This window comes from Chiloscyllium plagiosum, unplaced genomic scaffold (assembly GCF_037043375.1).
Source record: "Chiloscyllium plagiosum isolate Xiang-an unplaced genomic scaffold, Cpla_swu_hap1 HiC_scaffold_9, whole genome shotgun sequence".
Lineage (NCBI taxonomy): Eukaryota > Metazoa > Chordata > Chondrichthyes > Orectolobiformes > Hemiscylliidae > Chiloscyllium > Chiloscyllium plagiosum.
Window position 1 is genome coordinate 78013963 of NW_028270147.1, and position 26509 is coordinate 78040471.

At 41.4% G+C, this 26509-nt stretch overlaps 1 protein-coding gene across 3 annotated transcripts in view; it reads left to right on the top strand.

Annotated features, from left to right (window-relative positions):
- The window catches only part of kcnt2a (potassium channel, subfamily T, member 2a), a 712068-nt gene that overhangs the window by 378485 nt on the left and 307074 nt on the right, over positions 1–26509 (top strand). For all 3 annotated transcript variants that reach the window (XM_087990852.1, XM_087990853.1, XM_087990854.1), the window contains exons 15-16: positions 6631–6739; positions 21786–21894. In XM_087990852.1, coding sequence (XP_087846978.1) covers positions 6631–6739; positions 21786–21894 — 218 coding nt within the window. The remainder of the gene's footprint in view (positions 1–6630; positions 6740–21785; positions 21895–26509) is intronic.

A 26509-nucleotide genomic window follows, 5' to 3' on the forward strand; every position in this document is an offset into this window, starting at 1 on the left:
TAGGAGTTTTTGTAGCTTGTTTTCTTTTCTCAATATCTTACACAGTATACTACTTGTACACTACTTCAATGTAGTGGCCCTGGTGATATCGGAGATTTGCTTGTTTTGTTGCTTATCACTTGCTGATGTTGCACCACTCATTGATGAAGGTGTTGGCGTCACCTCTCTTGTGAGTGATATTGCTGGTGTTGATGGTGACCTTTTCTGTTTGCCCAGCTTGGATGTGGGTTGAACATGAACTCTGTTCCCACTCATTTGCTTACCAGTTGGTCTAGGTGATGTATGCTTTAGGTTTTGATGACGAGATCCTGTGCAGTCTACCCTCTGAATACGTCAAGTAAAGATTTCACATGCTTGCAGGAGGGTTGACCAGCTCCCATCTGTGCATCTGTCACTTGTTACCTTCCTTCCTCCTGGTCTTACAGAATTTATATCTTGTACTTTCCGTTATTAAGTAGCTCTGCAGGATAATTTTATTTCAACTGTTGGAGGTGGTTCTTGGGATGAGAATAAATCAATGTTTGGATCTTCAATGTTGATTTTTGACATTTCGTGAGAAATTGCTTGACTGCCTGCTTGTATTTTTATTAAAAATGTGTCCTATCGGTTGATGACATAACGATGTGAAACTCACTTAGTAATCTCTTTAAATGTTCCAGAGGTGAATTGGGTTCCATGATCACAAACTCATTTTTCAGGAATCCCAAGCTCAGCAAACAGCTAATATTGCCGAATGCTCTATAATATTTTTTATCTTTCTGTTATAAGAAGTCTTTGAGTAATAATCTGCTAACATGCAATGTCATTCTTGACTGTGTGTGAAATTGGAATCTGTAGTATGCCATAGTCGGGCTGATACCTCAGTAGATAGTAGCTCCCTTTTTGCTGTGTATTTAGTGTTTCTGGTATTCATCATGTGAGGATACCATCCATACCATACAACCCAAACAATGATATAGATGCTATCCAGTGCTCAGCTCGCCTGGCTCTAAGTTTGCACTTCTCCATTTCCACGTGACCTCCTTTATCTTCCGAGGAGTTCTCTCTGCGTCATTTTGAGTCCAATGATTTGAGTCTGGATCCAGTCTAATGAGCTATCAGCTGTCATTGACCAATACTGCCTTAGTGCTGGCTATGTCTTCTTCTCTGACTATCCCTAGACCACTTGCTGAGGGATTGTCTTATAACTCTTTGTTTTTACAGATCCCATCTCTACTTTGACACAGTTATGGTGGCATAACATTTATGAGGTGCTAAATCTTTATATTGTTGTTCTTTTTATTTTGTGTTTTCTGTCAAATAGGGCAGCTGCTATCAGCAGTTCTCTTTCTGGCTTGTATTTCAGAGTGAAATTATAAATTCAAACCCCCAGTGGTAACTTCTGCAATCTTGCTGGTGCTCTCCACTGATTTTTCCTGTAGATTTGCGCCATAAGGCAATAATCACTCATGATCCAATATGAACTTTCTCCCATTCAGAAATGCATGGAATTTCTCACACCCATGCACAACTATTAAATGCTTTGTTTTCATGTTGTCAAATCTGGTTCCAGCTGATGCTTTGGATGCACATGCACTCGTTCTTTCCTCTTATGCATAGCTGTTCTCGTACTTGTGTAGTTGCATTGACTTTCAGAGTGACAGGTATACCTTTGTTTTAAATGACAGATGCGAGGGCTGCTTTGAGTTTTTTGAAGCTCCTCTCATGTAACTTTGACCTTTGCTTCACAGGACCTTCTTTCATTAGCTCCCATAGGTTTGCCATTTGCTTTGGCCTGTGAGGTATGAAAGAGCTTGTTTAATGGATCAAGTCCAAGGGAACTTCTTGACTCCCTTGTCTTGCAGAGCTTTCTTGTCCAAGATAACAATGCTTTTCTAAGGACTCTTCTTGATTCAGTCTGAAATGAGCATCATTCCAGTGAATTGGCATTCTGTCACTTCCATAATGCCTTTGCATTAAGCGTGATCCCAGGCTTCCTGATTCTCTGTGCGGCTTCACTGGGGCAGTCATGATCTTTTAATCTGCACCATAGTTCAGGATATTATCAGTTACACATGCCTTGTATGTGTGTTGAATGTTGTCAACAGCAACAATTTCTCATTAAGCTTCGCAGTTCAGTATCTACTGCAGACATGGAGCTTGTTGATAATACTTGACCCTGCCAGCATAACTGTGATTCCTTCCAATGCTTGCTGTTGGGTAGTGCTTTCCTTTTGTGCCAGATTAATATTTTTTGGGGTCCTGACAAATGTTTTGCTGTTTATTTGCCTACTGTCTCACCACAGTACAGTTTACTCTGTCTACAGTTTTGTTGAATACTCCTTCATTTCTTCTCTTGGAGCCCTCTATTGTCTTATTGCTTTCAATGGTAGATAAGCCACCACTTTCTTCTCAGGACCAATAGTCATGTGATGCTCAAACTTTTCAAAGCACCAAGTGGCCCTGTGGAAATATTGTGAATATGCTTGGACAAGATTTTTTTTTTGTTTCTGATCAGAGGGGGTTTTGTATTGCATTCAACAAAAAAGCATGGATGTCTAAAACAGCTAATCATCGTTTCTGAACAAAAACAGAAACTGCTGGAGAAACTCAGCCGGTCTGATATATGGTTGCTAGACTCAGAGGTTTACGTTGATATTCCCCTCCACAAATGCCACCAGACCTGCTGTGTTTCTCCAGCACTTCCTGTTTTTTGCTTCCGCTTTCCAGCATCTGCAGTTCTTTGTGTTTATAATCAGCCCCACAGTCTGCTGCAGCTGGGTTCAGGAGAAGATGATCTCTAGTCAAAGAGACATATCCACATTATCCACAGACTCCAGGAGATTCATCTTGGCAAGACCAGAGAGGAAGAACCATCATTTATTATGGCTAGTAGATTTTAAAAACTCTTTAAGGTAAATGACACCCCTGGAGCTGGATTGTTGAAGTCACTACTCAGCAAAATGGGGAAGTTCAAACCCATTGGGAGCTGGGAGCAAGAAGACGTATTTGCTATAAGACTTTTTCATCTATAAAAGAGAAACTTTTAATACTATGATTTTAAAAGTGCTTGCAAAGATAGTTGACTGCATTTTCAGTGTGGAAACAGTGCAGGAAGCTGAACATTTGAAGCACCTACCATCTTCGTGTGCAGATTGCATCCTGGATCTGGGTGTTTGGAGGAGGCAGCTGCTAACGTAAATCAGCAGCTGCCTCTTGTCCTGTTTTGGAAAGCTAGTGTGCTTCCAATTAAACCTGTCGGACTATAACCTGGTGTTGTGTGATTTTTAACTTTTGTCCTGTCTGAGCTTCACAACCAAAGTATAGAATTTGCAACATTTGTCAGTTGTAGACGATGAACAGGACTGAGCTTTATAATTTTTGTTGGATAACCAGAGTCCTCTTTTGGAGATGTAAGGTATCCCAATAAACATGGTCCTGGGACATCTTTGAGGGAGGTTGTATGCTTTAGGATTGTTAAAAATAGGCACAAGCATGTGTAAAAGGCACATTAACTCCTTGTAACTGTGAACCTACACAGAACTGTCAAGAGTATCAAAAGAAACTGTCAAAGGAAGCTGACAAGCAGGTGCTTAGAAGTCCTGCCCTTTAAATATGTGAGGAAGCAAAGCTGCCTGGAGTGTTTAAAAATAAAATTAATAGCTTTTTCACGCTAGATCTAGATCAGAGGGCTCCCATCATTGGATTAGTGCAGCATGGCTGATTTCATAACCTGCCATCATCAGAATAGAGTGCATACCATTTCATAGTTTGTTTGACAGCTCCAAGTTGTTATAGACTCTTTGAACTGGGATTTTGGTGAATCCCAGTGCTTGTTGTTATAGCCTTTTGTAGCACTTTAACAATGTTTGTGGTTATAAATGATTACCTTAGACGAAGAAATGTAAGTGGGCTTCTTGAAACTTTTAGAAAAGAACTCTGCAACGGACAGTCAAAACATTATATCATCTAGATTGGGTTCTGAGATCCACCTATAGTAGATACTTGGTCAGTTGATGTGAGGGCAAAGGATGGGGTGTGGGTGGACACTAATTTAGCAGAGGGATTTTACAGGGCTGTGTGGATGGGAGAACTGCATGGAAGGTAATGAGGTCGAGCTTAATTGGTTCAGGAATAACCTTCCATCCTCATCTGAAGAGAGAAGACTGGATATAAGACCTCCAAAAACAGTCAGCATAATCAAAGGCCATCAGCTCACTGGTGCCAGGAACACCTCTGGGCTGGTAGCCGCTGCTGAGCCCAGAGCCAAATGGGGACGTAAGTAGTGGAAGTGGTGTTCACAGGACCAGCCTAACAGGTCTGGGTAGGAGGATTAAGGGACTCAGGTGGACAGACTGGGAATGTGTGGGGGAGCCAAGGAGGTGAAGCCTTGGGGGTGAGGCCTCTGATGTGAAGGAAGTACCCCAGCCTTGCCCAAAAACCCAACTGAAGAAGTGAAGAGTGTTAAGGCTACCCATTTAGCATGGCCTCCATATGTCATGGGAAAATTGCAGTGGGGTGGGAATGGTGTGAAGCTCTTGACCAATTAAGACCCTCAATTACCCCACCAGTGAATGGTCTGTTTAATGGCTTGAGGGAGCATAAAATTGGTAGTAATGCCATGAGCTAGTGACCTTGACCTCAAAAGAATTTTACACACAGTGGGGTCCTCTGCCATCTATCACCCTACTCTAAGAGGCCACAAGACTCTGCCCATTAACTTAGTTTTGTAATATCTGCCAAGTATTTCCTGTTTTTAAACTTAGGTTATTCATAATGTCTTTTACGAATAAAGTGGTGGTCACCATAGCTGTTCAGGATTTCAGTTTCATTTCATGGTAAAATGCCTGGAGTTTGTTAATCTAGGTGTTTTGAAAGTTGTTGAATGCTGATGTAGCTGCTGGATTTGTATGCTGGGTATTACGGTGATAGGAAGAAGACGTTTTCGGATAACAACTGTAGGAGCTAGGGTGAGCCCATTCGGCCTCTCAAGATGACCCCGCCATTCAACAAGGTGACAGTTGATCCACCCCAGGCCTCAACTCTTCATTTATGACAGCTCATTCTGCTCTTCAACTCCCTGGTATTTCAAAGCCCTACCCAAATCCTCTTTCAATACTTTGTGGCGCAGCCTCCAATATTCTCTGACGTCGAGAATTCCAGATATTTCCTGCCCTCTAGGAGAAGAAATTCCTTCACATCTCAGTTTTAAATGAGTGTCCCCTTATTCTGTAACTACGCCTGCTTGTTCAAGATTGCCCCATTAGTGGAAGCCACTACCCTTCAGGAAGAAGTTTCAATGTGAAGAGAAGAATTTTACATTGGAATGTTTGAGAAACTAGAATTAATGCAGTTAATTCTGAATTGTTAAAAGACTGAATTGACAGATGAACTTGATTTGCTACACACCAAGAAATAGACACTCGAGTCTTTGAGCTGAAATTGTTGGAGGGTACTGAAGGGACATTTGGCCAGATAGGCTTGGCTTAATATAGGAATGTAGCATTTGATAAATACATATTTGACCAATTCCATGACATTAAAAGTCATTTCTCTTTTGGTTTGTGTTCAACCCTTTCTGTTTGAGGAATTATCAGATTTAATGGGTTACAGTCAAGATCAATTACTTATTATTAAGTTTTCATGATCATCAAAATAATAGTTTTAAGTCTAGTTCCATGATCATCTGTTTGATCCATGTGTTTGTTACATTCAATGTAATATTATTAGCAAAACAGTGACAGTAGCATGTTAAAAACACAATCTCAACTTAATGTTTTCCAAATTGGTTTCTAATTTTTACATGCTTAAAACATTGGCAAATGTTAGGTATTAAGGATCTATTTTGTTTGTAACAGGAATGAAAGAGCACTTCCCAAAGTTTTTTTCCACTTCTCAACTCCCTCGCTCCCATCTTGAAAAAGATTAATTCATTTACATCCTATATCCAAAGTTGTGACTCTAGCTATGAGTATTTTCAGATAGATTTTTGACAGAGTACCAGTGGGAAGATATTGGTGTCAATGATAATTTTCCAGTCATTCTAAACAAGAGATCAACCCAAAGCTCTTGTGCTTATAGAAATCATGCTGTTAAATTTTTGTCCATTTCAAAGGTGTTAGAACTGCAGCAAGGATGAAATTCCATAGAAGATTGGTTGCCCAAGCCAACATACATTTTGGTTTATCGTGAACATAAATTTATTTAATCTCTCAATACTTGTCCTTTCAGAGTTAAATTAACCGGAATTTTGGAATATATGTTTACTCAAAACTCTCATTACTTCCCTTTCACTGACTGCTTTCTACATCAATAAATTGGTTTGCTTCCAATAGTTTAAGGAGCCTTGACATGACAGAGGATATTTTTAGAAAATTATCCCGAGGAATTAATAATAGACTCTCAACAGAGGCAATTAATTTGTGTAAATTAACTCCTTCAACAACGGAACTGAGGATGTATCAGGTTAACAGTAAGATTGATCTGAAGACTACATTTAGTTGTAATTCCTAGTGCATTAGGTCACATGTGTTTGTGTGCATTTAGCTCGTTATTAGTGTCAGCTTACATGTCATAATTGTCTTCCATTTCATCTTCCCACATCGATTCCCATCATCAAATAAGATGTATTTTTGTTGTATTTTAACCCAGGATCATCAAACCATCCTGAGAGCATGGGCTGTCAAAGACTTTGCACCAAAGTGTCCCCTCTACGTTCAGATACTGAAACCGGAGAATAAATTCCATGTCAAATTCGCAGGTAACTTGTTTAGCGAAATAGAACAGTAAGATGCTACTCACCCAACAATGAAGAACATCTTGTGAATGAGTTGATAATTTTAATCAGTAATTTTTCCCTGACAGAAGTATGTTTTAACTTTAGATTTGTTGCTTGACTTTGATATGTGATGCACTGTTTCAACTATATGATTCCAAATTATTGCAGCTAACGATTTGAACAGGAAATATGACGCATGCGCACAGTTTGGAGTATGTGAGGGGAAAAGAGCCACACAACATTTTTGACATGGTATCTATCATATGCAAGGATTACAGTAGTCCAAAGTTTGCTATGGGCTGTAGAGTAATGGCTTTTGGCTTTCATCTGACAGACAGCTGCCTCCATACGTTTAGCAGACCTGTCAACAGGGACTTCTGATGTCTGTTCAAATTCAGTGTCATCTACAGGCATACTGTGCCATTCGTGAGCAAAATGAACATCTTGTACAATGACTCTTATAAAGCTTATATTTGCAATTGATTTTGCAGTAGTGTTAAATAGAACATAGAACATAGAAGAATACAGCGCAGTACAGGCCCTTCGGCCCTTGATGTTGCGCCGATCCAAGCCCACCTAACCTACACTAGCCCACTATCCTCCATATGCCTATCCAATGCCCGCTTAAATGCCCATAATGAGGGAGAGTCCACCACTGCTACTGGCAGGGCATTCCATGAACTCACGACTCGCTGAGTAAAGAACCTACCCCTAACATCTGTCCTATACCCACCCCCCCTTAATTTAAAGCTATGCCCCCTTGTAATAGCTGACTCCATTCGTGGAAAAAGATTCTCACTGTCGACCCTATCTAAACCCCTAATCATCTTATACACCTCTATCAAGTCACCCCTAAACCTTCTTTTCTCCAATGAAAACAACCCCAAGTGCCTCAGCCTTTCCTAATGTTTGGATTTAGATGTTAAATTGCTGAAGGGGAGTGCCAAGTACAATAACATATATCTACATTATAGGTACAAAGCATATATACACAAAAATGGTGACCAAATGGGAAACCTTCTTGGCACAAAATTGAAATTCAGTTTAATAATTCCAGACCTGAAGTCTTCATTCTCATTAATTTGTTGGATTTATATAGTATTGAATCATGGTATTTTTCCTTGGTTACACTGGGGTTTCAGCTGGGAAACATCAAAATATTTTCAAACATTTTGTTTAGAATGCTTACCCAGTTATTTTGAAGCAAACTTATTTTCATCTGCATGTTTACATCAGATTGTAAACCTTGTGGGTGGACCCTGGATAATGAACACTTAAATGTAGGATAGTACCTGAAACTGGCAATTGCGAACTGAGTGGAATCCTTTTCTGAATGGGAAGGCATTATCTTAATTGTAAGATGCGAATGATGAATTGTGCCCTTGAGATGTCTTTATGATCGATAAACATTTCCTGTACTCTTCACTTGGTTTCTCCGTGAGAAAACCGTTAATGATGTTTCCCCTGGCAAATGTGATATCAGTCGCATGTTTCACGCTGAAATAGTCCATAGATTGGCTTATTCTGCAGATGTCCCCTGCCATTACCTTGAAGAATTCTGTTGTATAAAAGCTGAATGACATAGTAACAGTAAGGGCTGTTTCAGAGCTTTGTGCTATATCTATGTTTAGTTGCAGCAGAGAATATAACTTGCTCGTTATACCTTCAGTGAAACCGGACCAGCCTACAGTTGATGTGGAAACCTCAGAAGCCCCTTCCACCCAGGCTCGTTGTTTTACTTCAGTTTGTATTGACTGATGGGAACTCAGCCTTCTTCACTGCAACTTAATCTGTATAGGTGGGTAATTGCTGTTGAGCAAAGGGCACTTAGTCAATGAATCAGTCGGAGTAAAATTAGATAGTGAAAGGATGAGCATGTAAAAGGAGGCTAAGAGATTGAGTGCTGGAATAATGAAGTAAGCAATAGACCCCAAAGACAACAAATTGGAAACAAGTCTCTTCAGACCTGGATAGCTGACATAAGGCAGAATCTTTCAGGGACTTTAATAACATGGGTTATGGGGAGATTTGTGGCAGCATCAGTCCAGTGAGGCCTTCCTCGATGTTGGGAGTATCTAGCTGCATCTTTATGCATTTGTCCAGCATTGAAGTGGGTTTCTTGCTAAGCAGGGATGGGCTTCTACTTCAAGGTGGTAATTGCTTGTGAACAATTATCAGCATGGACTTGCCTCATTAATATTGAACTTATCTTACCAAATGCACCAAACAAACAGGCTGGTACAATTGCAACATTTAATGGCATTTGGATGGCTGTATGAATAGAAAGAGTTTGGAGGGATATAGGCCGGGTGTTGGCAAGTGGGACTAGATTAGATTGGGATATCTGGTCGGCATGGACAGGTTGGACCGAAGAGTCTGTTTCCATGCTGCACATCTCTATAATTCTATGACTTGGAGGATTCTCAACACGGAAATCAGAAGAGGTATCTGGCAACTCCAACTCGTTGCTTTCTCCAAAGGTCTCAGTTTTGGACAGCAGGCCTTTCAGGACACCAGCCACATGTCATCCTGCATCCACAGACCCTGGCATCTGGCATATGCCAGTCTCAAAGAACCCGCATTGCCCATATGTAGTGCACTTATTGGATGCTCCTGTGTTGCAATGTGGCTGTCAGAACACTGTACACTCAGGAAAATTGACACAGCTCATGGACTGGACCAGGCTGCATCTCCAGGCTGTTTGCTCACTTCTCTCCATCACATCACTCTGAGTATACCTGGACACTCGCTTACATTGCCTTGTCTTGCCCTCCTGTGCTTTACCCCCCCTCGGTAAGAGATACCAAGCTCACAGTACTGCTTTACTGCCTCACCACTTAGCGCAACCCAAAGCCAGAAGTTTGACATGGTGGTCTGCAGTCCTCAGTCAGGTCCGGGGAGATAGTTTTCAATCAGGGTATCCTGGCACTGTAAGTCAAAAGCAACCTCTGTTACCAGTCCAGGGGCTTGGGTACAATCAGTCAGCCAAGTGGAGCGGGCAGAGTCTGGATGCTATCCATTTAAGGGCCAAGGAGCTGAATCTGGGCAGCCAATACTGGTCTTGACTCTCTATCACTTTTTTTGTATTGTTTTCCATCTGGAATGAGAGAGACAAAGAGACCCTGATATTAAGGGAGAAGAAATGGCTGGTGCAATTTTTACGTTTGGTGTGGGTGGGAGGTGGCCTGAACAATGAGTAGGCAGTGCAGAGGGCACGGAGGGTTAGTGTTGTCGGGGTGGGGGAGGGGTTGGGTTGGGTGACAGTAAGTGAGGGAAGATGTTTGGGTCAATAGTGAGAGTAGAGCATGAGCCTTAGTGGGAGGTGGGTAGAGATGGAGTGAGTGTAAGGTGTTAGAGAGAGGTTGGTGACACAAACGCTGGCAGAGGCAGAAGGACTTTCTCCCAACACTTCCTCCAGATGGCTGAGACTGTAGAGGTGGGGGGGGAATGGGAATGCGAATAACTTCAGACCGGTTTGGAGAGATCTGGGGTTTATGCCCTCCTCTTTTGGTCCGGGGACAGGAAGACATCCCACACTGTGCACCACTCATCCAGTAGGACCTCCAATTTGGTGCCAGTTTCCCTGAGTGCCACAGTCCAGAACAAATGCCAGGAACTGTACTGGGAAGCTCTGGACGAATACAGCTTATCACTGGGCACAACAGGCTTTTTGAAGTTGGCATCAGTGCTAGGGATGTTGATCAGTTCTGAGATAGCTGCTGAGTAGTCAGTTGTTCTGTGAGCCACCCGTGGTCCGATGGGAATAGAATAGGATGAGAGGGTGCTACAAGGCTGGTTAATGAACTGAGTCTGCTGAGATACGGTGAGAAAACTGGCTAGTTCTCATGGTGAAAATCCCTCTAAAACCCTTGTTTAACAGAAACTTGGCCAAACATAATTAGATTCAGCTTACAGTTTTTTTCTTTCAATATTTCTTTATAAAGATAATATCAAGATGTAATATAAATGAGTCACCAAATGTACAAATTCACGAGTGAACTCAGGTGTAGTTCTTCTTATTAGATTAGATTAGATTACTTTACAGTGTGGAAACAGGCCCTTCGGCCCAACAAGTCCACACCGACCCGCCAAAGCGCAAACCACCCTTACCCCTACATTTAACCCTTACCTAACACTACGGACAATTTAACATGGCCAATTCACCTGACCTGCACATCTTTGGACGGTGGGAGGAAACCGGAGCACCCGGAGGAAACCCACGCAGACACGGGGAGAATGTGCAAACTCCACACAGTCAGTCGCCTGAGGCGGGAATTGAACCCGGGTCTCTGGCGCTGCGAGGCGCCCCAATTCTCTGGGATTTAAAGATAACACATGCATTTCTGAGTCAAAAGGCTGACATTTCAAGCCCAATTTCAGAAGTTAAAGAACACAGTATAGCCCCTTTGGCCCTCGATACCTGACTCTAAGATCAAACTAACCTACATACCCATCATTTTACTATCATCCATGTGCCTATCCAAGTGTCGCTTAAATGTCCCTAATGTATCTGACTTTACTACTACTGATGGCAGTGCATTCCACACACCCACCCCTCTCTGTAAAGAACCTACCTCTGACATCTCCTCTAAACGTTCCTCCAATCACCTTAAAATTATGCCCCCTGGTGATAGCCATTTCCACTCTGAGAAAAAGTCTCTGGCTATCCCCTCTATCTATGCCTCTTATCATCTCGTACATCTCTAAGAAGTCACCTCTCATCCTTCTTTGCTCCAATGAGAAAAGCTCTAGTTCCCTCAAACTTTCTTCATAAGACATGTCCTCCAGTCCAGGCAGCATCCTGATAAATCTCCCCTGCACCCTTTCTAGAGATTCCACATCTTTTCTATAATGAGGCGACCAATTAGAGCTGAAAATCTAGGTACACTGTTTAACTGAGGGATGCTGCATTATTTGAGGCACCATCTTTCAGATGAAAATCTGAAAAGGTTTTTTGAACATAAATCCCTTTTGCCTTTGCAACTGTGTTGTGATCCTGTTTGAAAGAGAGCAGGACAGTTCTCCTTGGTGTTCTGACCCATTGTCTATCACTTATCTAACACCATGAAGCATTGATTATCTGGTCAATCCATGTTGCTGTTTATGGAGTCTTTCTTTGCAACTGGAGGCCAATAATGATGAAGCAATTATTATAGTGAGTGCACAATGGATCGGAATAAGGTGAGTGCAGATATTTGGAAGGGTTGTTGGGTTGCAGGAGACTGGGAAGAGTGAGGCCATGGAGGGATTTGAAAACATGGATCAGAATTTCAAATGCACAATGTTGCTATTTTTAATTTGTTCATGGGATGTGGGATTCACTGGCTAGGCCAGTGATTATTACCCATCCCCTAAGTGCCCTAAAGAATGTGGTGGTGAGCTGCCTTCTTAAACTGCTGCAGCCCTTAGACCCACAATGTTGTTTGGAAAGAAGTTCCAGGATTTTGATCCAGCAGCAGTGAAGGATTGGAGATCTAATTCCCAGTTAGGATCGTGTATGACTTGGAGGGGAATTTGCAGGAATTGGTGTTCCCATGTATCTGCTACCGCTGTCCTTCTAGATGGTAATTGTTAGGAACTGGGAGATAATTTTGGAGGATGTAAGGTCTGCCCATATTTGAAAGGCACAAAATGGCAGACAAGTAATAAACAGAATTAAATGCCTGCTCCAGCATTTAAATGAAACACAATGGTACCTTTGAATAGGACTACTCCAAGAGGAATGGGAGATCCTGCACAAACATCTGACAGAGACAATTCGATAGGAGGATGTATATGGATAGACACAAGTTAATTAAACCATGTCAAATGATTCATTCAAGCCTTATTTATGAAAGGATGTTGCCCCATTAGGTGAACAGCGCCAGTTAGTCTCAGTCCATGAGACAGCCAGCCTAACTCATTGTGCAGCTGTGAAAATGACAGCTAAAGTTATTTTCTAGTAATCACTTGTTTCTTTTAAGTAATTTACAATGTTAAGAAATAGCTTCTAGTTAAAGATTCTTCAGACAATCGCAGAGATAGATTTCAGTGTAATTATAGATACACATATATAACTAAAATATATTAGAAGCATTAGGAGAAACATTCAAACATAGTTGTGAAAGTTAATTTGTCTCAGAAAACGTTTTCCTTCTGACTGAAAAAGATGCCTGACATGTCCTGTACAGAATAAAGTGCTTGCAATTCGTTAACTAAGAAGTGCTAACAGTAGCAGTAGCTATAAAACTTTACATATAGTAGAATATGTAATAGAAATTATAATAGAAACTTTATAATAGAAATTAATGTTATGAATCTTATAGCAGTTAGTTAGAACCAACTGTTTTTATAAATGTATATATAAAGGAGACAGTGGGAAAATATGGGGAGTAACAGAATTTGATAGAGATAGCAAAGGAATACAAGGGGCAACAGAATTCAAGTAGTCCTGAGAGATATGCAAGTCTGGGGACATACCCAAATTTTGAAATGTGAATTAATAGGATGCGTTGAAATATCCCAAGGCCTGACAATGACAATGTCTGTTAAACACCATGAGATCACGGGGACCTGAGGCTGTCCATAGGAATGCCCAACATTGATTAGGTGTTTCATAGATTTGGATGTATAAAATAAAGGGACAGATACAGTGACCACGTTGTATGTGATTACCGTACTGTATAAAAACTGCTATGTTTCACTGTAAAAAAACCAGAGTATCATTGATCGCTCTTCCGATCTGAGCCAAAGATTAAGGGAACAACTGTGTTCTCCCATCGAGGCCAGATTTGGGGAAGATGTTTGCCCCTCTTCCTGCATGAACTGGTGATTGCTTGAATAGGAATAACACCTCCCATCTACCTGAGTCCTGCCTGCCTCCTAAGTCTTTGACCCCGGTCAAGGTTTCTTGCTCTTTCGCAAAGTTAGTGAAGTGCATCTTTTAGATGGTACACACTGCTGTTACCGTGCACTGATGGTGCAGGGAGTGATTGTTGAATGTGGTAGCTGTGATGCCAGTTATGTGGGCAGCTGTGTTCTGTATGGTGCCAAGCTTCTTGCATGTTGTTGAAGTTTCAGTCATCAAGCAAGTGGGGAGTAATCCATCACCCTCATGACTCTGTGCCTGGCAGATGGTTTTGTGACCTGTTGTTGGAGCCAAAGTATTTGCATATGGATTCGATCCAGCCTGACAGGGAGCCAATGAGCAGCTGAGTTTTGGATGACCTCCAATTTATTGGTGATGTAATGAATGCACTGGAATAGTCAAGTCGAGAAGTAAAGAGGGCACAGTGAGGGTTCTAGCAGCAGGTGAACTGAGGTGGGGTGAAGTTGAGCAATTTTACTGAAGTGGAAATTGGTGATCATCTTGATAGCACAAATAAAATGTCAGCAGCACATTTTAGGAACAGATGCAACATAAAGTATGTGAATAGGCTGATTTATAGATTTGATAAAGAAGGTAAGGTGAGCATTAACTCAAAGGCCTGTTGGCAGGACATAGTATAAATTAATAATTATCAATTAATAACTCGGTTAAATGTAAATAACTATGCAGATATTTATAAGAAAATATATTTGTAAGGTTATCTTGATTGACTTTCCATTGAAAACGATTAAACACATTGGGTTGGACTTTAATGGGGAGGAGGGAAAGTCAAGTTGGGATACATGGCTTGACCTGGCAGACTTGTCTTTTTTCAATGTGCTCCCAGCTACTGTTTTTTTTAAACTTCCTGGAGAAAGTGGGGGCTGGGAGATGGACCAGATTCCTCAGGAGGCAAATCCAAGGCAGTAGTAAGTGGGCAGATGGGTAGGCCGACAGGCAGTGGGGTCTGCCATAGTTTCCTGAGATATCGGACTGGTTTTAAAATTGAATTACAAGCTCTCAAACCCTCATCCCTCACACAACCCAGTTATTAACCTCATGCCTCCTTATAAACCCCATGCCCCTCCTTAAGCAATGCTGATCAAAAATTGGCAACATGCCTTTGCAGGATAGAACCCTATAGTCAAACACTGCAGTAAAATTACATATAAATTATAATGCTCCATCAAACTCTTGAAACTGGAAGAACAATGTTCTTTTGTTTTTCGGAGTTTGTCGATAAAAGAATCGCTGGAGCAGGTGACTGGACTCTTTGATCCTCTCTTCGGGACTGGAAGTGGCCTAAATTCAGTGAAATTGCTGGGGGTGGGGGGGTGTAATTTAATGTGTCATAATGGTATAGATTATTAAGATGTAAATTCCTTTATCCATTTTAATACATGGGACTTAATGTCTTTAATGGACTAAAATGAATTTTACAAAAGGACCAAAAGTACTTACTAAAAATGGCCACGAGTATCATTTGAGCATGCAGGCTAGCTATGTTTCATGAAACTATTATGCATAAATAAATAAAAGCATGAACAGAAGATAACTTTATGCCCAAGGGTGATTGAACTAGCTAGAAAACTTCTCCCTTGTGTAGTGTGAGAAGGCATTCTACTCTCTACACCAATGTGGGAATCTCCATATGCTGAAGCTAGTGCCTTGCCTACAATTATCAAGCCTGAAAACTTAACTCCCACAGACATGGGATGCATATACAATTTTGAGGACTCCGTTGGCAAAAGCAAAAGAGATGAATTTTTGATTACAGCACTGAAGCAGGCTGGAAAGACCTCTGTTTCTCTTCCTCTTCCACTCCCACTCTCTATCAAGCATTAAAGCCTGGTGACAACACTAAAAAGCAAAATCAGGAAATGAGAACTTAAAAGATAACCACAATATTGTTTACTGCCGATTATTTCAGAAATCAACAGTACAAGAGTGGCTTTAGGTTCCACCCTTATTCCTCAAGGAGACCAAGGCCACAAAAGGAGTTTTCTTCTCGTGCTGAACATTATTCCTTTCAATTTTGTACCTTTGTGTGTTTATGTCGAAGATTGTCCAAAGGCCTTTAGCTTGACATTGTACCTTTAGCTCTGATTAGATTAGATTAGATTCCCTACAGTGTGGACACAGGCCCTTCAGCCCAACAAGTCAACACTGATCCTCCGAAGAGCAACCCACCCAGACCCATTCCCCTATATTCACCCCTGCACCTAACACTACGGGCAATTTAGCAAGGCCAATTCACCTAACTTGCGCATCTTTGGACTGTGGGAAGAAACTGGAGCACCTTAACCCACACAGACACGGGGAGAATGTGCAAACTCCACACAGACAGTTGCCCAAGGCGGGAATTGAACCCGGGTCCTTGGCACTGTGAGGCAGCAGTGGAAACCACTGAGCCACCATGCCGCCCCATCTCTCCAGAGTTAGCAGGTAATCACCTCTTCCTTCTTTAACTCAACAAAAACCTGTGATTGCTTCATTACTGTCACAGTTAAAAATTAATTACTTATGTTTTCATTCAAGAAAGGTATAGCCATATGCCAAAAAACCTTAAACTCTTGATTCATCCAACTGGGAAGGTAGAAATGAGGGACCCGATTTATCCCTCCTTAACTGGTTGTGACAAATCACAAATTGGTCTTCCTTAATTGGCCAGTTAAGAGCAACTTATAGACCTTTTCTTGTAACATCATAAGAAATGAGAGCTGGAGTAAGCCATTTGGCCCCTCTAACTTGCTCTGCCATTCAGTAAATCATGGCTGATCTGCTTGTGGTCTTTACTGCACCTTTATATCCATCCCACATGAGCCCTATGACTCCTTTGTCAAAGAAAATTCCATCTGACTCAACGCTTTCAATATATTGAATGATCCAGTCTTTCCTGCTCTCTGTGGAAGAGAACTCCAAATATTAAATAACCTCTTGAAGAAGAAACTCCTTCTCATTTCTGTCTTAAATGGTAGATCCCATATTTTGAAGCTATGTCCCTTGTGGAAACATCCTCCCAATATTTACTCTGTCAACGCCCTTGCAGTCCTTCAAGTTCCAGTAAAATCACCTCTTTTTTTTAAACATCAATAAATATAGCCTTACTATGCCTCATGTTTCTTCATAAGACTGTCCCCTCATTCTTCGGAATTAACCACGTGAACCTTCTCTGTACTATTTTGCCTGGAGGCCTGTTTGTGGATTAGGGGCAGGGTGGAGTCCTTCCTCTTAAGAAACCCTGTGTCCAACAGATGCTCTTCACCTGGCTTTTCAGCCTGTAGGGGGCCAAGTTAAATTTTGCATTCAAGCCACATGAAGCATAATGCTGTCATCACTTTAAAAAAGTTATTTTGTCCTTGGTTTTTTTTTCAAGAGAGATCGTAAAGGCAGAGGTGTGGAAGTGTCCAGTTTAACAATGGCAGGGGAGTGGCCAGTTATCCCAGTTCAGTTTCGTTCTAGTTTGGTTTAGCTGTAGCAGTCACAAGCTGCTGCAGTCCAGAAAGGTTGCAAGCTTTAGCAGATTGTTCCAGACTGTTTGTTTTCTCTGAAATCTCTTTGGAAGTTGTTCCCTTCTGCCTGGAAGAACGTGTGTTTGAATTTACCTTTTTGCCAAGGGGTGTGTTTATGGATTGGAACAGAGTCTTAGTTAAGTTGCTGTGTTGGGTCAGTAAAGTTTTCCAACAGTTGTTTTTCTGAATTTCGCTTTTTTTTTGTTCATGTTTGAACTGTAGTGTTTAAATTAATTCCGTTTTGCTTAAAACTGAGTGGTTTGACCAGCTGCATCACACCTGGAATATCCACTTCACATCTGCCTTTAAAATAAGAAAAGTTAGGGTCTAGGCTACCTTCTTAAAATACGTTGAGGGGTTCTGGCCTGGTCCATAACAGAAGTCACAACTTCTTCGACTCAATCAGCTGAGATCACACACGGTGGCTCAGTGGTTCGCACTGCTACATCACAGCACCAGGGATGGGTTTGATTGCAGCCTCAGGTGACTGTCTGTGTGGAGTTTGCACATTCTCCCCGTGTCTGCGCAAGTTTCCTCCGGGTGCTCCGGTTTCCTCCCTTCGTCTAAAGATGTGCAGGTCAGGTGAATTGGCCATGCTAAATTGTCCACAGTTCTGGGATGTATAGATTAGGTGCATTAGTCAGAGGAAATGTATGGTAATGGGTCTGGGTGGAATAATCTTCAGAGGGGCGGTTAGGACCTGTTGGCCCAAAAGGCCTGTTTCCACACTGTGGGAATTCTAATTCTACTTCCAGTCTTCAGTCTTTGTTGTCCTAAAACAGTTTCTTCATGCCCTCTGCTGTACTGAATATTCACTTTTTAAAGCTTTATTTTGATGTTGTTTTGAACCAGGCCAGACCCCCTCAAAACATTTCATGAACGTAGTCCAGACCCTAACTTTTCTAGTTGTTTTAAGCAGGTGTAACTCGGATATTCCAGGAGGGATGCAGCTGGTCAAACTGCTTCGTATTAAACAAAACAAAATTTAGTTACAAGATTACCGAATGAAACACAAATGAGAGAGAACAGAATACAGAATAACTTAACCTACAGATTGTCCTAACTCAATGATGCTGTTACAAATACTTGCAACAATCCCCATAAACACCCCTTGGCACAAAAGGTAAAATCAATCACAGGGTCTTACAGGAGAGAGAGAGAGTGAGAGTGAGAGATGGCAGCATGGAGCACCCTCTTCCATGTAGCTGTTTCTTAGATCAGCAGCCTCAAAACTGCCTGACTGATTTCAGTGAATAACCAGATTGCCAAAAACCACATCAAATCAGGGAAAAGCCACGCTGGGAGAACTGGCCACTCCTCTGTACAAGTGTTTTTTTTAACTTAATGTCTTTTGCCTGAGGCAGTACCTGTTAACTATAATGAAACTCAGAGTGGGACCATTCGGTGCAGCCATTTTGGCCTGAGCGATTTGACACAGTCTGTTTGGCGCAGCCTATTTTGCTGCAGACCCATTTTAGCGCAGATACATGGTAGTCATCAATGAAAATCAACATAATAGTAGAATTATTAAATGGGTAGTTTCCAGTGGTTTGTAGTCATTTGTGTATCAACTGCATTTAGTCTGTGATTAGTCCTCTCCTAACAGTGGTTCCTCTAAATTTCTAAAAAAAAGAAAATATAAACCGTTAAATTCCCTGAATTTCTTTAATTTCAATGGAATATCGTGCCCTGCTATGAGATGTACAATTTCAAAGTCACAGTTGATAATGTCAGGGTGGCATTCAGGCTGTATTTCCAGAACCATTTCAAATAATTTATCATATGTTGTTCATAACTTATTTGGGAGTAAACCATACAGCAGTGGGAACACATCTTTATGTATTTCCCCTAAACTAACATAAACTTGTGAAAATAGAGGTGGGGAAATTTTGCATGTTCCATCAACATATAACTTTTTTGATTGTTTCAGAAACTCGGCATTCCTTTTTCTTCCACATGTAATAATTCTGCAGGTGGTGCTACTGCTGTCGGCTAGTAAAAATTGGTCTTCATTATATTCATTAACAGAATATGTTTTAAAGCTATCTGGAATTACAAGTTCTTCTAAATTTCTTGGATTTACTGGGTAAGCACCAATTTCTTCCCTTGTCCTACGAACCATTTTCTTCAGCGCTCTGTTGTTGGGCATCGTTCCTTGGCAAGCTTCCGACAAATTTTCCAGGCACTCGTTAATCACTTGTAAAGTTCCCTCTCCAGTTGTTTTTCTTTGATGACTAGTTATTTTAATAATAACTACAAACCACTGGAAACTACCCATTTAATAATTCTACTATTATGTTGATTTTCATTGATGACTACCGTACATCTGCGGCAAAATAGTTCTGCGCCTAAATGGGTCTGCAGCAAAATAGGCTGCGCCAAACATGCCGCGCCAAATCGCTCGCACCAAAATGGCTGTGCCGAATGGTCCTAAATCCAATGAAACTGGCCCAAAAACCCTTCAAAAGCCAGGCTTTTACAACCTCTCTGGACAAACAAGCCAAGGGCAGCATAACCTTGCTAAATGAGCAGTGTTATCACAATGTAAAGTTTTCAATATGCTTTGGTCCCTCTCCTGCCCTGTACCCTTTCCCTCCTCACTGTAACTTAGTGGTTTTGCATTTAATCAAGGAAAACTCAGCAGATGACCTTTTGTATTTCCTTATTTTTCATTGATACCATTGTCTGGTCTGCCATGAGGTAGTTCCGAAGTAAAATTGGAGTAAAAACACTGGTTATTCATTATTGCTACCATTGGTAAAGTGCTATCTGCAGAAATTAGATTCTTAGTCAGCAATATACCATAAAAATAAATGTCTTATTGTGTTAGTCCATCAGGCAAATCTTTTCTTATCACAAATATTCTTTCATTTTGCATGCTGTTGTTTTATTAATTTGGATAGTTGACCTAATAGTGGTTCAGTGGGCTGTTTTTATTGTTCATGCAGTTTCCATTGTTATGATCTATAGAAAGGTAATTGCTCTAATATATCACATACAGATATTTATATGTTCAGCGTTTTCTCATGCTACACTGTAAAGGCAACATTTGTTTTCATTTTTCTATATTTTTGAATGTGCTTTGAGATGGAGAAAGAACTTTTTAAACCAAGTACAGAGGAAGGAATTGCTGTACTTCTAAAAAGCAAGTGACTGAAACTCCTTGTAAGTTGTGTTTACACTGCTGCTTTGTTCAAGCAATGAGCAGTGATTTGGAGATGGGCCCATATCATGGGGTGTGTACAAAGTGAAATTTGGCTGACAGCAGGCCACTGATTAGTTTGTGGAATTGTGACTGGTTGTGGATACCAAACGCTATCAGCCTGATGACAGCCATGCGTTTGACATTTTAGTAGCTGAAAAGCTTGTGGGTATTAACAATACTGGCAGAAACTTTTGGACAGCTGCAAAGGTAGATGGTGTGTTTTACACTCTGGTGTAAACCACTTGGATGGAAGAGAAAGCAAATTTACCTTTCCTCACCGGTTGCTGTAAGCTGTGATCTTTTAACAGTAACAAAGAGATTTTTACAGTTAACCTACCAGTCCCCTGATCGGGAGATCACTACTGCTTGGGTAACTGATTGGCTGTACAAAACCAATAAAGAACTTTACTTGAGACTTCCCTTAATTTTGGGAGAAAATATTCAGAAATCCTGAATCAACATGGCCATTGGAGACTTGAAAGAACATTTTTGATTCTGCTTGCCACAGAAGTTAAGTAAGTGGTTTGGGCATCTTCAAATTCCCAACTGTATTCAGCCTGACAGGTAAGTCACAGATAAAGGCAATTGGACTGTGGGATGCTGGAGATCTGGAATAAAAGTGGAAAGGGTTGAGAAACTCAGCAGGTATGGTAGGACTTGGGGCAAGAGAATCAGTCAACGATTAAAGTCCAGTACAGGTCGTTCTGCTATAAATGCACATTTCGTTAATGCAAATTTGCTGTAACGCGATTAACGAATTGGGGACACTGTTTCTAAAGCTTGAACTTTTAAAACATGTATTGGTTGTAACATAATTACGACACCAACATTTTAAGTGCATTTTCTAATGTATGTTTTTTCTATAACACAGGGCTGCACAAGAACGCAACCATCATGTTATAGAAAATTGCCTGTATGACTCTTTAGAACTTACCTACTCAGATCAGAAGTACAATTATAGTCAGCCCCCAGTGATTTCATAGGCCCTCAATTTGCATTTTGACCAAAGACCCCACAGTTTTGGAAGAGTATACACAGATGTTACCTTCTAATGGGCAGTAACCTTGGTCCCAGCAATTCTAGGTGGCTTCAGGGTGAGTAAATAACTTGGATAATTTTAACTGCTTACTTACGTAGCTTCTGTGAAGGACGTACTATCAAGTTGGAATCACCTCCCTCCTCCCTTTGCTGTAGTATGGTCAGAGTTGAGTTTGTTGGCCAAGTAACTAGTTACTAGGGATTGCACTTTTGCTGCTCCAGTGCAATCAGTAATGAGATCGCTTGGGTAAACCCCTGCTACTACACACAATTTTTGGAATGCATTGAGGAATAAGTTCTTCACTGATGGGTGAAATTTAAATATATCTTTCATATAATGTTTAGACAGTTGACTAATATGTGAATACAATTTCATACTGTTTTAGTTGCATCGCTTCAGCTATCTGTATGTGTGCTTTTATTTAGATCACGTTGTATGTGAAGAGGAATTCAAATATGCCATGCTGGCACTGAATTGCATCTGTCCAGCCACGTCAACACTGATTACTCTGCTGGTTCATACCTCCAGGGGACAGTAAGTGCTAGCTTTTTTTTAAATATTAGCTTTGTTTGTCCCCCAAATGTATTGGACTGAATGTCGTACTATTGAGTACACGAGTTAACCTGAGCCCTGAATCCAGACATGATTATGCAATTTAGGGTGAATCACAATTTGTTGTGCACCACTGAGGGAGTGTTGAACCGTCAGTGATGTCAGCTTTTAAATTAATACTGTACTCTGGTCATGCTTACACCTTGGAAGAGATTCCAAATGCCTTAGAACTACTAAATTAACAAGGAGTACTCTTACTATTTTTATTACTTCCATTGCCAAAGCTTTACAATTGATTCAAAGTTTGAGAGAAGATTTGTAGCTCGGGTGCTCGTTGTTGTGGTTCTGTTCGCCGAGCTGGGAATTTGTGTTGCAGACGTTTCGTCCCCTGTCTAGGTGACATCCTCAGTGCTTGGGAGCCTCCTGTGAAGCGCTTCTGTGATCTTTCCTCCAGCATTTGTAGTGGTTTGAATCTGCCCTTCCGGTTGTCAGTTCCAGCTGTCCGTTGCAGTGGTCAGTATATTGGGTCCAGGTCGATGTGCTTATTGATTGAATCTGTGGATGAGTGCCATGTCTCGAGGAATTCCCTGGCTGTTCTCTGTTTGGCTTGTCCTATAATAGTAGTGTTGTCCCAGTTGAATTCATGTTGCTTGTCATCTGCGTGTGTGGCTACTAAGGATAGGTGGTCGTGTCGTTTCGTGGCTAGTTGGTATTCATGGATGCAGATCGTTAGCTGTCTTCCTGTTTGTCCTATGTAGTGTTTTGTGCAGTCCTTGCATGGGACTTTGTACATTACATTGGTTTTGCTCATGCTGGGTATCGGGTCCTTCGTTCTGGTGAGTTGTTGTCTGAGAGTGGCTGTTGGTTTGTGTGCTGTTATGAGTCCTAGTGGTCGCAGTAGTCTGGCTGTCAGTTCGGAAATGCTCTTGATGTATGGTAACGTGGCTAGTCCTTTGGATTGTGGCATGTCCTCGTTCCGTTGTCTTTCCCTTAGGCATCTGTTGGTGAAATTGCGCGGGTATCTGTTTTTGGCGAATACATTGTATAGGTGTTCTTCTTCCTCTTTTTGCAGTTCTGGTGTACTGCAGTGTGTTGTGGCCCTTTTTGAACAGTGTTTTGATGCAACTTCTTTTGTGTGTTGGGGTGGTTGCTTTCGTAGTTCAGGACTTGGTCTGTGTGTGTGGCTTTCCTGTATACCTTTGTGGTGAATTCTCTGTACCATCATATCTAGGAATGGGAGTTGGTTGTCCTTTTCTTCCTCTCTAGTGAATCGGATTCCTGTGAGTGTGGGGTGTTGATGATCTGGTGTGTGTTCTCTATTTCTGTGTTTTTAATGATTACAAAGGTGTCATCCACATATCTGACCCAGAGTTTGGGTTGAATTTACGGTAAGACTGTTTGTTCTAATCTTTGCATTACCGCTTCTGCTATGAGTCCAGAGATGGGTGAGCCCATGGGTGTGCCGTTGATTTGTTCATATATTTGGTTGTTGAATGTGAAGTGTGTTGTGAGGCACAGGTCCAGTAGTTTGAGTATGCCGTCTCTGTTGATAGGTTCAACGTCCTGTTGTCTGTTCTGTATGTTCAGCAGGTTGGCTATTGTTTCTCTGGCTAGGGGTTTGTTGATAGAGGTGAACAGTGCCGTTACATCGAATTAGACTATTCAAAAGGGCCACAACACACTGCAGCACACCAGAACTGCAAAAAGAGGAAGAAGAACACCTATACAATGTATTCGCCAAAAACAGATACCCGCGCAATTTCATCAACAGATGCCTAAGAGAAAGACCACGGAACGAGGACATACCGCAACCCAAAGGACTAGCCACGTTACCATACATCAAGAGCACTTCCGAACTGACAGCCAGACTACTGCAACCACTAGGACTCATAACGGCACACAAACCAACAGCCACTCTCAGACAACAACTCACCAGGACGAAGGACCCGATACCCAGCATGAGCAAAACCAATGTAGTGTATAAAATCCCATGCAAGGACTGCACAAAACACTACATAGGACAAACAGGAAGACAGCTAACGATCCGCATCCATGAACACCAACTAGCCACGAAACGACATGACCAACTATCCTTAGTAGCCACACTCGCAGATGACAAGCAACATGAATTCGACTTGGACAACACTACTATTATAGGACAAGCCAAACAGAGAACAGCCAGGGAATTCCTAGAGGCATGGCACTCATCCACAGATTCAATCAATAAGCACATCGACCTGGACCCAATATACCGACCACTGCAGCGGACAGCTGAAACTGACAACCGGAAGCGACAGATTCAAACCACTACAAATGCTGGAGGAAAGATCACAGAAGCGCTTCACAGGAGGCTCCCAAGCACTGAGGATGTCACCTAGACAGGGGACGAAACGTCTGCAACACAAATTCCCAGCTCGGCGAACAGAACCACAATTTACAATTGATTAAATGGTCCTGTGAGTCACTGGAATTTTTTACTGATCCAAAAAAGACAGACTTGCATTTATATAGCACCTTTCTTGACCAAAGGTCAGCCCAAAATGCTTCGTTTAGTAGAAAATATCATGGATGTATTATGGAAGTACATGAAAGTGCCAGCTAAAAAAAAAAGTCTGTTAATGGTTTAGATGAGGGAACTCAATGTAACGTTTCAAAATTTGCAGAAGACACAAAGCTGGGTGGAAGCGTGACTTGTGAGGAGGATGCAGAGATGTTACAGTGTGATTTGGGCAGGCTGAGTGAGTGGGTAAATATATGGTAAATGCAGGGGAATGTGGATAAATGTGAGGTTTTTCACTTTGGTAGCAAAAATAGGAAGGCAGATCATTCTTTGCATGGCTGTAAATTGAGAGATGGGAATGTTCAATGAGACCTGGATGTCTTCACACACTAGTCACTGAAAGTAAGTGTGCAGGTGCAGCAGACAGTAAAGAAATCAACCTTCATAGTAAGAGGATTTGAGTGCAGGAGCAAGGATGACTTGCTGCAATTATACAGGGCACTGGTGAGGTCACACCTGGAATATTGTGTGCAGTGTGGTCCAGGAATGTGCTTGCTACAGAGCAAAGGTTTACCAAATTGATTTCTGGGAAGGCAGGACTGGTGTACGCGGAGAGATTGAGTTGTTTAGGATTGTATTCACTAGGGTTTAGAAACATGACGGGAAACCTCCTAAAAACCTATAAAGTTCTAACAGGACTAGACAGGTCAGAGGCAGGAAGGATGCTTCCTAATGGTGGGGAGTCCAAACCTGGGGTCACAGTTTAAGGATAGGGTGTAAACCTTTTAGGGCTGAGATGAGGAAAAGTTTCTTCACGCAGAGAGTGGTGAGCCTGTGGAATTCACTACCACAGAAAGGCGTTAATGCCAAAAAACTCTGTTTCCAAGAAGGAGATGGCGGAAGGGATCAAGTGATACAGGGTGGGGGAAAGTGGGATTGGGGTATTGAGCTCGATGATCACTCATGATCATGCTAATGGCAGAGCAAGCTTGGCCTTGTCCTGCTCCTATCTTCTATGTTTCTGTGTCTATATAAATGTAGCCAGTGTTGAAATGGAGGGAATGTGGCAGCTGGTTTGCACACAGCAAGCTCCCAGAAACAACAATGTGCTAATGACAAGATTAATTATATCTGTTCCTTTAATTGAGTAGTAATTGTTAGAGAGGACACTGCTGGTCTTCTTTGATATAGTGCCTGAAAGATGGCTCCTCTTCTGACAGTGTAAGCACCACCACTGTATAAGACTGCAGAGTGGTCAAAGCTTGAATCTTCTGCTCCAGTCCCACAGTGGGACCTAACACACAACACTTTGAAACTGAGGTGACAGCGCTACTAATTGAGCTACAGCTGACGACAAATGCAGATGTTTATAAATGAGCATAATAAAAGGTATTCTGCAGTTGGTCTGACTAAAATTCATTTCTCAGTCAATGTTTAAATTGGATCATCTGGCTTTTTGTTATTTTTGGAACCTTGCTATGCACAAATTGATTGCTGTGTTTTTTTTTACATTACAACAGAGACAACCTTTTAAAATTACTTAATTGATTATCAAGCACTTCAAGATGTCCTGAGGTTGGGAAAGGCACTAAGTGCAATTTTGTTTTGATGAGCTAAAAGCCCACATATATCTGCAGAGAATCAATTATGATGTATTTGGTCTGAATAATAGATGAATGGAAAGTAAATTAACTAAAACATGACATAAATCCATAAAAATTGTACTGATTATGAAATTGAAATTGGGAGATACCTAAATTCTTATTGCTATGGAATAAGGTTGTGCTAACAACAACTTTTCTGAGCTCAAGTTCAGGGAATCAAAGATTGATTTTTGTTTTCCTGAGAGAATGTGATCCGCAAGTTTGGTTTAGCTCAGAGATTCCCATTAAGGCAGGCACATAGAATATGGGTAAATAGTTCAAATGAATTCAGTTTAGAGTGGAATAGATATTGGGTGCATGTTAATGACAATATTGGAACCTAAGCCAGTGGCGTCCATGCAATATATTTGTCAAAAATCCTGCATTGTAAATTATCCTGTAGTGGAACTTAGTTACTGAGCTGAAAATGTGTTGCTGGAAAAGCGCAGCAGGT